The 12,078-nt window shown below is 44.6% G+C and overlaps 1 protein-coding gene across 1 annotated transcript; it reads right to left on the minus strand.

Moving 5' to 3' along the window:
* Window positions 1-261: 261 nt before the first annotated feature.
* Window positions 262-2,096, minus strand: LOC115327094 (malonyl-[acyl-carrier protein] O-methyltransferase 2). The gene is made up of 3 exons (XM_029988025.4): window positions 1,599-2,096; window positions 1,065-1,224; window positions 262-434 (listed from the first exon to the last, which is right to left on the minus strand). The coding sequence occupies exons 1-3, from the start codon at window positions 2,094-2,096 to the stop codon at window positions 262-264; spliced, it is 831 nt and encodes a 276-aa protein (XP_029843885.2).
* Between the last annotated feature and the right edge of the window lie 9,982 nt (window positions 2,097-12,078).

A 12,078-nucleotide genomic window follows, 5' to 3' on the forward strand; every position in this document is an offset into this window, starting at 1 on the left:
GGAAAATCGGTAAACAGACTGAAACCATTCAGAAAAACAAAAAAAGCAAACATTTATTTGAAGGTACGTTTTTGTTTAAATCGCTCGCAGAAATACGAAAAATCCACGGGACTCAACCAAATAGCTGTTATGTCGACTCAGCCAGTTTGCTATCGAATTCCCAAGAAAAGCGTATAACAATTTCGTTGGTTCGCTGCTTCATCTTAGCTTAAAAAGAGGTGCTCGCAGCCTTCATCTGTCGGTCATATCTTATGGTTCATCTCATGAAAGAACCTTGGACGCGCGAACAATGTACACGGGGTAGTCAAGTGGAGATCCGCCGGCTTCTTTTTCGGCCCACAGTCTGTCCGCTTCCTTCATCACCTCCTCTCGAAGAAACGGCATTTCTTCCTTGCTTATTTTGGCTGTGAGCGGGTTGATCTCCATCAGTTCTCCTGAAAATCGGATACCGCACAAAGACGAACATCTTAGACACGTATTTGGACAGTTCAGGGTCGAAACGAGATTGGCGCTTATTTTAGTAAAAGCTTAAGCCCCTATCACACAGTTAATACATCATACAAAAGACATGTTCGAAACATGTGTATCAATAAAGCACACATGCATCGAACTTGTTTGAAGCGTTTCCGGAAATAATTCTGTCACCATGTCTGCAAAAGTAAACCCGCGTGTTTTTTTTTTGTGTGTTTTTCTTTTTTTGTAGAATGTATGGACGGTTTGGTTGGAGCTTCATGCGGTTAGAGATTGGGACATGCTGCCTCATTTTATGTAGTCTGGAAACCGTTTCCGTGGCAGCTCGGAACAAGTAAAGCGTTCACGCGAATACCTTGACAAGCGTTGCCTCCGAATATCTGTAATGACTGTAGAACATTCATTGTTCTTTGTCTATATTCTTTTTTTTTTCTACTCTGGTACCGCGGTATATCTAGAGGTGGTTCGCTGAAATGTTTTCTTCGCCGTACGTTGCACACCTAGTTCTTGCGTGGTGGCCAAGCTAACGGTGTCACGTGAAGGATATGATAAAACTTCCTTCTGTTATGGAATGAACGCAAAAATGCGCTTACGTATAAGGTCCTCTTTAGTGCCGTAACGCGTTGATATTTCCTGTATGACATCGCAGAAGGTCGGTGTCAAATTGGCGCTTTTCAAGAGGCGTCTCATGTAGGAAATCCGGGCTTCGTTTCCAACCAGGTCTATGGTACCAGGTGTAGTACTTTCACAAATCTGTAAATTAAGAACGAAAGAATATTAGTCAGATTCATTCGTCTTAAAACGTGCAATTATTAAATTGGGTGCACCTAGAAAAATATATAATTTTATTGCAGCGAATGTGACCAAATGTAGACATGGGCCGCTCGGTCTGAAATTATAGTTACTACCCGAAATATCAGTTTACAAAAGGATCCTCGTCAGTTGTCTTCTTTTGGTACATACACATGGCAGCTCAAGTTTTGCTGAGAAACTTTAAAAAAAAACCTTTCTCACTAACATGGAGCGATCGCTTTCACTTTTAGGTTTTTAGCAGGTTCCTTTTTTATCTAATTCCTAACAGCTTGATCTATCTTCGCGTTGGTTCTTAACTGACCAACAAAACTCACCTCCGCATATTTCTTCCAACGTTCCGTATTGGCCAACTTCTTTCGAAACTGAAGATGGAAACTGGAAGCGTAGAATATGCAAAGACATTCTCCCCCGGGCTTCAACAAATCGAAGACGTTCTTGAATCCTTTCTCCTGGTCCTTCACCCAGTTGAAAAGGAAGATGGCGTAGACTCGATCAAACTGACCGTACTTCTTCGCGAAGGCGGACACGTCGTCCGCTAGAGCATCGAGAACGTCGTAGCAAATCTTGGGATGGGCGAAGTCCTTCTTGGCGGTCTCAATCTTGTCCTTGGAGACGTCGGCGGCAACGATTCTGCCGACAGGAAGACAGCGCGGAAGAAGCGCCTCACGCGTGACATCACCTATGCCGCAGCCGAGGTCAAGGAATTGCTGTTCCTCACTCGAAGGCTTCTGGAGGGTCTTCTGAAGAAGGCCTAGTCCATCTAGAGTAATCTGATGAATGGTGCTCTCATGGGATTCCGCTTGCTGAGACATGGTGGTCGTCGATGTCCACGGGAAAAAAGCTGCTACTGAAGAAATTTATACTATTCAAACTCGTTCAGTCGGACCGGATTGTTTACGGGCAAAGAGAGAGTATATCTCGGTACGCCTGACTAACGCTGCTAGGAGGATACCGCCAAAGAGTGGAATAAGCTCGAAACCTTTGCTTTACGTAGTCACTGGTGGTCGCTGTTGGCCGCAGATGGTCGCTAACAGGATCGCAGGAACAACATGGACGCATTGCGATATGTATCAATCACTCATAGCCTTGATAGCAAACGTGTTGCCTGCAGCGCTTGAACAATCAGAAACCATCGGTGCACCAAGCAGCTGTATTTTCTCAGGAAAGAGTACGCGCATTACGTGACTCAAAAACGACAGTTGAGTGGTACATTTTATACGCTACGTTAACTGGTATGTTAACTGAAAGAATCAAAGGACTCTGTTCCCATCCGTATTCGGAGCTACGTTCCATCTAACGGATTTCCGTTCTAAAAACGGGCCATAAATGAATCAAATCTATTCTACTCGCGTGCGAAAAGGTCCTAATTTAAGGGTTTTTTACGCACGTATGGCGGCCAGCTGTAGCAGGAGTGACTGAACTATGATGCTGTTCGCTGATATGGTCGCAGTTATCTGGCGCCACTAAAACGGCATTTTGTTTTAGATATTTTTTTTTGTATTGCTATACTGTTCGGTCTGGTATTTTGCCTGGCTGTCTGTAGGTTCCGAACTTTGCTCTTGGTAACATAGGCAAACACACGTCTTTTATGCGGCGGGTCGTCGCCTCGGATATTTCCGCTGACCCGAGCGCATTTAGAGCACAGACACGGACATCTACCAAAACTTCCAGAGCCCCTAAGTGTGCCTATCAGCGGCCTGAACGTCGTTTCGAAAACGTGGACTGAAGGTTAGAGCCCTGCTTGGATAATAGATTGATCATCCGCATCCGATTCGTATCCGGAGAACTTTGCATTCGTACCGCATCCGTAAAATTCGGAACCGCATCCGACCCTCAATCCGCGCATTCACCCAACATCGTAAAATCAACCAGAAATAAAAATTAAAGAAAGAGCATTTGGATGGCATTCTAAGCCGCCTGCTTACCTTTCTACGATGAACGCTTCGTGCCAAGAATACGGTGAAATTCATTTTATCGCATTCCGTTTCATCGTATTTCTGAAATAAGCGATCATCCTTCCAGAGTCACTTTGCATCGATTGAAAGAAGATCGCAGTTATGAGATCATCTTGGGAGTCCGTGACACTGCCACTATGTCTAGAAGATGCGTTCAGAAGGAAGAAAATTTATATTTATTTTACTTTGCGGTTTAAAAGCCCACTTCAAGAAGAGGCATACATTATAGACATGAAAATCGACTAACGATAAACCAATAACATTGTGCCACTCTATTTAGGTGAAGCTATGAAAAAGTGGCGGAGGGAAAGAGAGAGAGACAGCATGTTTATTATATTGAGGATTCCCGTCATTGAGTGGTGTGCTCTGAGACGAGGGGGTGGGGGTGAGGGGTCATAAGGAGGGGGTGTGGATGACTATGGTGATATTAGCTGAATTTATGAGCCCCATGTTTTCTGATGAATTGAACCAGGGAGTCTAGGATCGCCTTTCGGTGCTGTTCCCATGGCGTCTGGGGTGAGTCCAGTCGCTAAGCCTCCTTGGTTGGTACAGAGCCGATTCCCACGCCGTTTTTTTGTGGTCTTTCTGGCCTCTGCAGTCCCACAGTAAGTGCTTGATGCCTGCCACCTTATATTTCTCTGCAGGCTTCGCAGATAGGGTCATCTTCCTTCAGTAGCCCCTGCCAGTTTGGCCGGGAATAACTGATCTTTTAGCGGTTCAAACATTTCCGAAATACTTCGAGATCATCCGCTAGGTCTTTGATAGTGCCACTAAATAAGCTACGGTTATTTAGTGGCACTATCGCAGCTCATTTAGTGGCTCTAGTCTTTGACGTTCGCGGTAATTCCCCGGTTACGCACGCCTAGTAATCCGAGTGAGTCAAATCCGACGAAATTTATCGAATAATATTAATAGAGAGAACTGTCTCTTCACAGTGTGCGTTCTTCTTATCTTTTGCTGCGAAACGCTCGTCGTTCCCGATGCAGATGTCAAGGATCGGAGAAGTTCTCGTGAGTCAGTATACGTGACAGTTTTCGCGCGTGAAATTCGATGTGGGAAGTTGTTGATTGCGCAAAATGTCGGGTACGTGCCACCACCTCGAGTTGAAGAAATACGCCGTGTGTATAAAACGTAAGCGCACTGGCCGCACCAAGTGAACTCCAGCCACATGATCGGTAACCGCAGATCGTGTTCCAGTGGTTGGGGAATACAACGCACAACTTTTCTGCCATTTCACTGGGATGGCGCTTCTGTCGGCACGACGCATGTGAAGACGTGCGCTAAATGCCTCGTGCGCTACATGCGACATAAATAGTAGTTTTATATCCTTGCTTCATTTACTCTCATATAACGTGCTCATACATATTGCACTATTCTATTGGTGTTTTGTTTTTCCAGGGGTAGGGGGAGGGAGAGGGGGGCTGAATATTTCTTCTTCTAAATATTTGTTTGTCAGCCCTTTCCCATGGAAATCAATCATAACGGCAATAACACTACTAGGCTACAAGTGCCAGCTCTTTGCTCAGTAGGGCACCTCGACTTCACGAAATCTCGCTCAGCAGCAGAGCAACTGCCAAAGATAAAGAGATGAGATTAGGCTTCTGGCCGTCAGAAAATACCTTTAAAATACGGGCATTTTCTTATAATGCTGCTATAAAAATCATCCGGCAAGAAAAACCTGCAGTATGAAGTTAAGCCATTATGCGACGGGGCAAGGAAGGTGTCCTTTCTTCGTTTCATTGAAAACTGCCAGTATACGTTGGTGTTTTAAACGTTGTACCGCAAGGGCCGGTCTCCACAGTATAGTCGTACATGCAAATGAAAGTGAAAGATGGCAAAACGGTGAGTTTACAAAAAGCAGAAAGCACGAGGCACCCCTACAAATTCCCTATAGGGTGTCACAGGGACAGTCGGCTGCTTTGCAACGTGACACATTGCTGCTGCTTGTTTGTTTATTCCTTCGTCTCAAACTAACAAAATAAAACCTCCCCCCTCCCCCCTACCCCTATTTGGCCCTCGACCATTCGACGGTGGGCTATCTGGCCCTTACCAAAAGTGAACAAAGGTGAATCACCGTGCCACTAGACATGGTGATGCAAATAATAAAATAAAAAGGACGGCGGCACACATTAATTCAACACGCGACTCAGCATCGATCCAGGTGTGCTGCAGACTTTGCGACGCGCGTGTCGATGGAAACTTTGTTTTATGTGATTTTATGGATGTAACCTGCGCAAGGTACGTCTTTATTTTTTTTTTTAAGGAGAAATTCGAACGCTTCATCACAGGATGTGTTTTACTACCCTGCAGAACGGGCTGGGCGCTCAGTCGCAATCTCGTGATGTGTGAGGGTGTAGGTGTACGTGTATTTGTATGTGCGTGCGTGCGTGCGCGCGCGCGGTATTACTACTCTCAGATAGTGCGAAGTTCGGAGCGTCATGAGACAGATAAATGCCATTAAATGGACATATATACTGAATGCGGTTTGCCTATCTTGGTTGACAGGCTAAGAACCCAGTCGAAGCTCCGCTCTCAGCATGCGCTCTTTGCACTTTCCCCGTACCTGTGCGGCGCTTTCGACGAAGTCTTACCCAAGGCAGGAAGCTCGCGCTCGAGGCGGTACATCTACTGGGCTCTAATCCTGTCACAGACCGTACTGATGGCCATAATTCGTACAGGAAGCTATGCGAATAGCACTCTGACGTCTCCACCAGCTCTCATGCCCTCCTCTACTATGGTTTATATCTGTATACTGGAACTTAGTTTGAGTGATACCGGATGTTAGGTTATTTCGGTCGTACAAAGCAGGATGCTACCAAAAACACGAATTTTTTAAAGCGGAAATGTCTATGGTTTTGAGTGTGAGTCTCTAGCTAAATAACCGTTTTTTTTTTTTTTTTGCTTTTGTTACATCGAATAATAAGTTATTAAACACCTACGACACTCTTTCCCGTTATGTGGCTGCACTCGACAAAGAGCCTGCAACGTTGCTGTTGAACGAAAGCGCTCATAACCACCATATTAACCCCGCGAACGTCGGACATTGCTCCATCAAAAATTGTCCTTCATTGGCCTAAAATAAATCGCGTCACGTGGAGCCACCAAGCGGACCACGTTTCGCAGGAACGACACTTTGGCAACCTTGGTGCTTGAAATCATTGTTGGCTTTTATCTTTATCCGAAAATCGCGGGAAACGGTTTTTCCAACTACACAGATGTTTCTGCAGTCCGCGAAGACAGACCGAAATCGATATCGCGTGTGCTTCCTGACGCCGTGTCCAAAGTTGAGCAAGCCGCATTTTCGAATTCGAACGATCTCAAATTGCGGCTGCACTGCACTAGGCAATAAAATGGTGGCGTCCACAATAAAACCGGGGTTGAAGAGTGTCCATCCTCTAAAGGCTGGTTCGCACACTGGCGACAGCTTACGACAGTGCGCGTTCAAGGAATACTTCAACAAAATATGAGATATACCCGCCGTGTTCAGAAATAGGCGGAATATGATCTACAATATCCGTAAAGGACATTCGCACGTTTCCAGTTTGAGTCCAATGGCTGTATTTTTCGCAATAAACGGCCCCCTCTGGCAAGCGCTCGGAGAGCAGCCAGCGGAGAGCACGTCGCATCCGGCGTAATCGTGACGTAGTCTGTCTCGGGATGAGCAAAGCTGTGGCGAGGCTGACGTCGTCAGGACGCCCTAGCCGTTCCAGCCACCGAAGCGGTCGGAGCACGCCAGCAATCGGGGCACTGCAACTAACCGCAAAGCTGCTTTTCTGTGGATTTCGAGCGACGGGCTAACCTTCCATAATATTGTAGAGGGAGAATAGCGACGTCTGGGCAACACAAAAGAGAGTCCATTCGGGTGGGGAGTTCCTCCCTCCCCTCTTCTCTTCTGCTGGCCGTGGAGCTTCGTCACAACCTGTCAAGGTTCCTAGACGGGCGTTACAAAGGAGGCTTTAGCGACATCCACCAGGTGCTCTTTGCTAATCGTTTAATTTGTGTTGAAATTCCTTTTTGTGTCTTTTTTAACAAGATATTAGTGAGTCCGATGTGATCCTGCTCCTTTAAACACGTATATTTATTTTCTTTATTCGAAATACCCCTAAAGGCCCTCTGTATGAGGGTGTGACGTTGCTATCCGTCACAACACCTGAGTGTGTGTATGTTATAGAGGGTCGTTTCAAATTAGGAGACCTTGTGAATATGAACAAGTTTTACTTTGAGAATTAGAATAAAATTAAGAAATCGGGAAGAAAACGTAGGAAAAATAAGAAAGTAAACTGGAATAAATGAAGAAGAAATACTATCTACACGAAGCAAGAGTAAATGTCATAGTCCGTAGATATCCACAGATCAACGTAGGTGACCCAGTCAGTGTTCGTCAGCATCACTCACAGTCAGCCGTCTTCCTTCTGTGTCTGCTCGTCGCGGGAGAAGAATGGAGGTCGACGTCGATCGGGACCCCTTCGCAAAGTCCCAGGGTCGATGACGGCGTCTGCTCAGGCTTCCGAAGGTCGGCTTCCACCGCCTGCCCAACCGGCCCTTTTTGTTCCGTCCTCTTCTTCCTTTTTTTCTTCCTCTTCTTCTTTCTTCTCTACCCCCACCGTCGCACCATTCTCGCACACCACAAGGGTATTACATAAAAAGAGGGGAGGGGAGGGGAAAGGGGGCAAAAACAAAAATAAACATGATTTCATTGTAGTTTTTCTTTAAAATGTCTTAAATATCTTTCGACGAGAGAACACACTGGCGCCTTCTATGTCGGCCTGATAAGCTCAAAGTCAGCATGTTTCGAACATGCTGCAGACGTGCCCGCCGATAAATTTGTCGTTGTGTCTGCAACGGACAATGTGTCCCTTGTACGATGTATGAGCAGTTTTGAGTGCGATGTTTTGAGTGCTGAATACAAAAACAAAAAAAAATTTGAATTTGTTTTAAGTTTCGATACCAGCGTGCCTTTCAGGTTTGAGTTAAGGTTGCCGTAAGCAAACCTCCGTCGCACCTTCGTGATTGGAGAAAACTGTAAAATGTTGGCGTTTAAGGGGAGTTACGTCGGGTTGGGGGATTTAGTTTTTTTCGGTTCACCGAAGCAACGAATGGCGTTTTCCAAGAAGCAAAATATCCCGTGGACAAGGCAAAGTTGCTTTCTCTCAAAGAAGCACCATGTCATCGCGAGAAATCCAAAGTAGTTCCATAAAAAAATGTACTACCGTGAAGCAAACCAAGCCTCCCGAAGACAAGTGCCATCCCGAATATCACAGTTCTTTGTGCCGAAATTGGATTTGAGGTTTGCAGATCAACTCTGCCACTTTGGCATCTATGTGGCAAGCTAGAAAAAAAATGCGATAGAAACTCTGAAGAAAAACATTCTGGCACTAATTAACGCCTTGAAGTAAAAACGTGTTAAACCCATGTTGGGAGACTAGTATTGCCAAGTTTAAGCCAAGTTGGACGTTCATCTAGCTTGCTACCTAGGGGATCACTTCCTAGAAGAGTAATAAAAACATTAACTCCCCCCCCCCCCTTCTAGAAGTAGACGCTATTACCCCATCAAAACTCTCACACATCATTTCAGACGTAAGAACAATTTAGCTTTCGAAGTTTTGGTGCTAATTCACTCCCTATCCTGCGGCGTTAAGGTTGCTTTCCCCATCGAGCACTGTTACTCCTTCCAGTATGGTGTAAATGGTGCTCTTATTTTTTGATGAAACAGCCTTGCCTTCTTTTCAAGCGCATAAAAAGTTACCTAAAGAAAATTTTAGTGGGCCTTTTTTTTTAGATTGTCAAGAATCGGTTCAAAAGCAACTGCCTGCTTATTTTTTATCTCAGCTTTTCTCGTAGAAAAATGAAATAATGAAAAAAATTTCTTATAAACATCAGTATGGTTTTCGCAAAGGCCTTTCTTGTGAAGCACAACTGCTTGAATTCACCCATGACCTACATCTTACCATGAACTCTAACTCTCAAACCGATGCAATATTTCTGGACTTTTCTAAAGCATTCGACCGCGTTCACCACTGTCGCCTTTTGTCTAAGCTTTCGTCACTTAATCTTGATTCTTTAACCTTCTCATGGATTCGCAACTTTTTGTCGTTTCGCTCTCAGTATACCGTCTGTGGTGATTTTCAGTCTGACATTACTAATGTAACCTCTGGCATTCCGCAGGGCAGCGTCTTGGGTCTTTTGTTATTTCTTATCTACATAAACGACCTCCCAAATGCTTATAATGCAATTAAATGCAAAGGTGCAAGCGAGCTGGACAGTAATGATAAAAATAATCCCTGGAGAAGGGGAACAAGAGGGACAAAGGACAAGCACAAATCTCCCAAATGCATTGTTTTCTAATGTACGTTTGTTTGCGGATGACTGTGTCTTGTACAGAAAAATAAACACTCCAGATGACCACGTACTACTCCAGCATGATCTTGATCGCATTAACAACTGGTGCGAAGAATGGCTAATGACACTAAATAAATCCAAATGCCAAGTAATGAACTCCACTCGCAAACGATCTCTTTCACAGTTCCCATACACCTTAGGCACTTCATCCCTTAGCGTATGTTCATCCTACAAGTATCTTGGTGTCCATTTAACATCTAACCTTTCATGGGTCACCCATATTAACTCTGTTACCGTTGACGCATCTAAAACGCTCGGTTATATTAAACGTAACTTAAAAGCGGCCTCTGACCATCTCCGCAAACTCGCTTACGAAACATATGTCCGTCCTAAACTCGAATATGCTGCCGCGATTTGGAGCCCTCACCAGAAATACCTAACCACGCACATTGAAAAAGTTCAGACTCGAGCCAGCACGCTTTATAAGACCTTCCTATTCATATAGCATGAGTGCCTCTCTACTAAAACATCAATGTTCCCTGCCATTGCTCGAAGTGCGTCGAACCATTTTTACTCTGTGCCTAATTCACAAGTTCTAATATAACAATCGTTTTTCAAGCGTTACTTTCCTTAAACCCACTAATAGATCTCATCGAAACACTAACAGTAAAAGTTTTCAACACCTCACTGGGTCAACCAACGCGTTTATTAACTCAGTTGTACGACGTGGCACCCGCGCATGGAACGACCTTCCCGAATCCATAGTCACCATTGCCGAAACTACACTGTTCCGTGCTAAGTTTGAATCTTATTTTTTAAGCAATGCGCTTCCGCTTGATTCTGTTACTTTGTAACTTGACAACTTTTTATATCACTCCAGTGTTTTTTATATTTTTTTCTAAACTTGTATTTAGCTGGGTTTTCATTGTATGCTGTGCCTACATGACGACTTTGTGTGAGACTGTATGTGCGTTTGTTCTATTTTCTTTTGTGAATTTATGTGTATAATACCCCCCTTACTCAATGCTCTGGAAAAGAGCCTATAAGGTATTGTGAATAAAAAAAAATATGAAGGATTGTGAATGTGAGGTCATATATAGCCACACTCTATACATCAGTACATGGCCGCATATGACCTAATTTGCCTATTCATATGAACATATAAACACTTCTGTACGAATATCGAGATATCGTGACAAAAGTATTCCGAACATGAGACAAAGAAGAAAGCAAACGGAAATAAACGCATATATTTTATAGCACTAATTTTATTGCCCCCACCTTTGATTCTACCATCACCTTATTAAAAAAAATACACGACCACCGTGCTAACCAATTTCATTGGTTGCGGAGCCATAACAAGTCGCTCGAGACTTGGGCATGCGCAAGTCTCGAGCACGCGCAGGCCTTGTCAGCCGAGTGCAGCTGTAGCCTCCACCATGGTAAGGAAAAACTAGCGCCACGAGGCGCTAGTGGCAGAAAGGCGAACATACGTATGGTCGGAGATTAAAATTGGTCTCGAAAGGCTGCCAGATGGCGCCACCACTGCCGTTGGCGTGCGCCCTCCGACCTCCTCCTCCTCCCCCCCCCCCCCCCCCCCGGGTTCTTTTTTTTTTTTTTTTTTCTGGTTTGTTTGCTAGGCTGGTGCCGCTCCGGCCGCTGTGAGCGGCTAGCACGGCACCGGTCTAGCAGACGAGCCGCGCGAGATATACTTCACAACAATTGCGCTTCACGTGATATTACCAGTGCAATCAAACAGAAACAGCACGTTCATTGAAATGTATTTTTTTATTGCACCCCATTCAAATGAGTTGCAGTACTTCAAACACGCATCTACAAACTCCGTTGGCAGTCCACCGCCCTCAAAGGGGAACCAAGAACTGTAGTAGGCAGTAAACACAGTAAAGTTGTCAAACATGTAAAACGAAATTAATTACTTTAATGTACAAACTAAGAGAAAAGCACTTATCATCGAATTATCTAAATGCTCTATAAACAACTCCCACAAACTAAACTTCTGAATACCCAAACAAACAAATCAACACCGAAATAAAGGAAAAGGCTTGCAGGTGAGCTGCATAAGAATAAACGAGAAATAAACCATAAACAAACTCGTCAATAGGCAATGCAATTAAGAAAGAAAGAAACTACTGTTTTGGAGTGTCTACATCTCTGACTGTAGGTGCTTTATCGGTACTCTATCCTAACATATAAACACGAAGCTGTCAAATTAACTGAAGATTGCTCTGACAGCAACTCACCCAGAGGAGCAAGTCCTTGCAGCAACGGATTCGTAACAAGAACGGTGGGGCACGCGTTTTTCCACAAACGAATCTTCCCACAACTTGCAAACACAATAGCACCGAATTCGTGCTCGCTGCACAAACGACGCTGGCGCAGCTTGCTCGTCGGAAAGCCGGGCAGCCCGGGCAGGCTTCCAAAGTCCTGGCGATTTGCATACGCAATCCATTTCGATGCTCTGATGGAAAAGTCGAGTTTC

The sequence above is a fragment of the Ixodes scapularis genome, unplaced genomic scaffold, assembly GCF_016920785.2.
Source record: "Ixodes scapularis isolate PalLabHiFi unplaced genomic scaffold, ASM1692078v2 PGA_scaffold5__190_contigs__length_132052651, whole genome shotgun sequence".
Lineage (NCBI taxonomy): Eukaryota > Metazoa > Arthropoda > Arachnida > Ixodida > Ixodidae > Ixodes > Ixodes scapularis.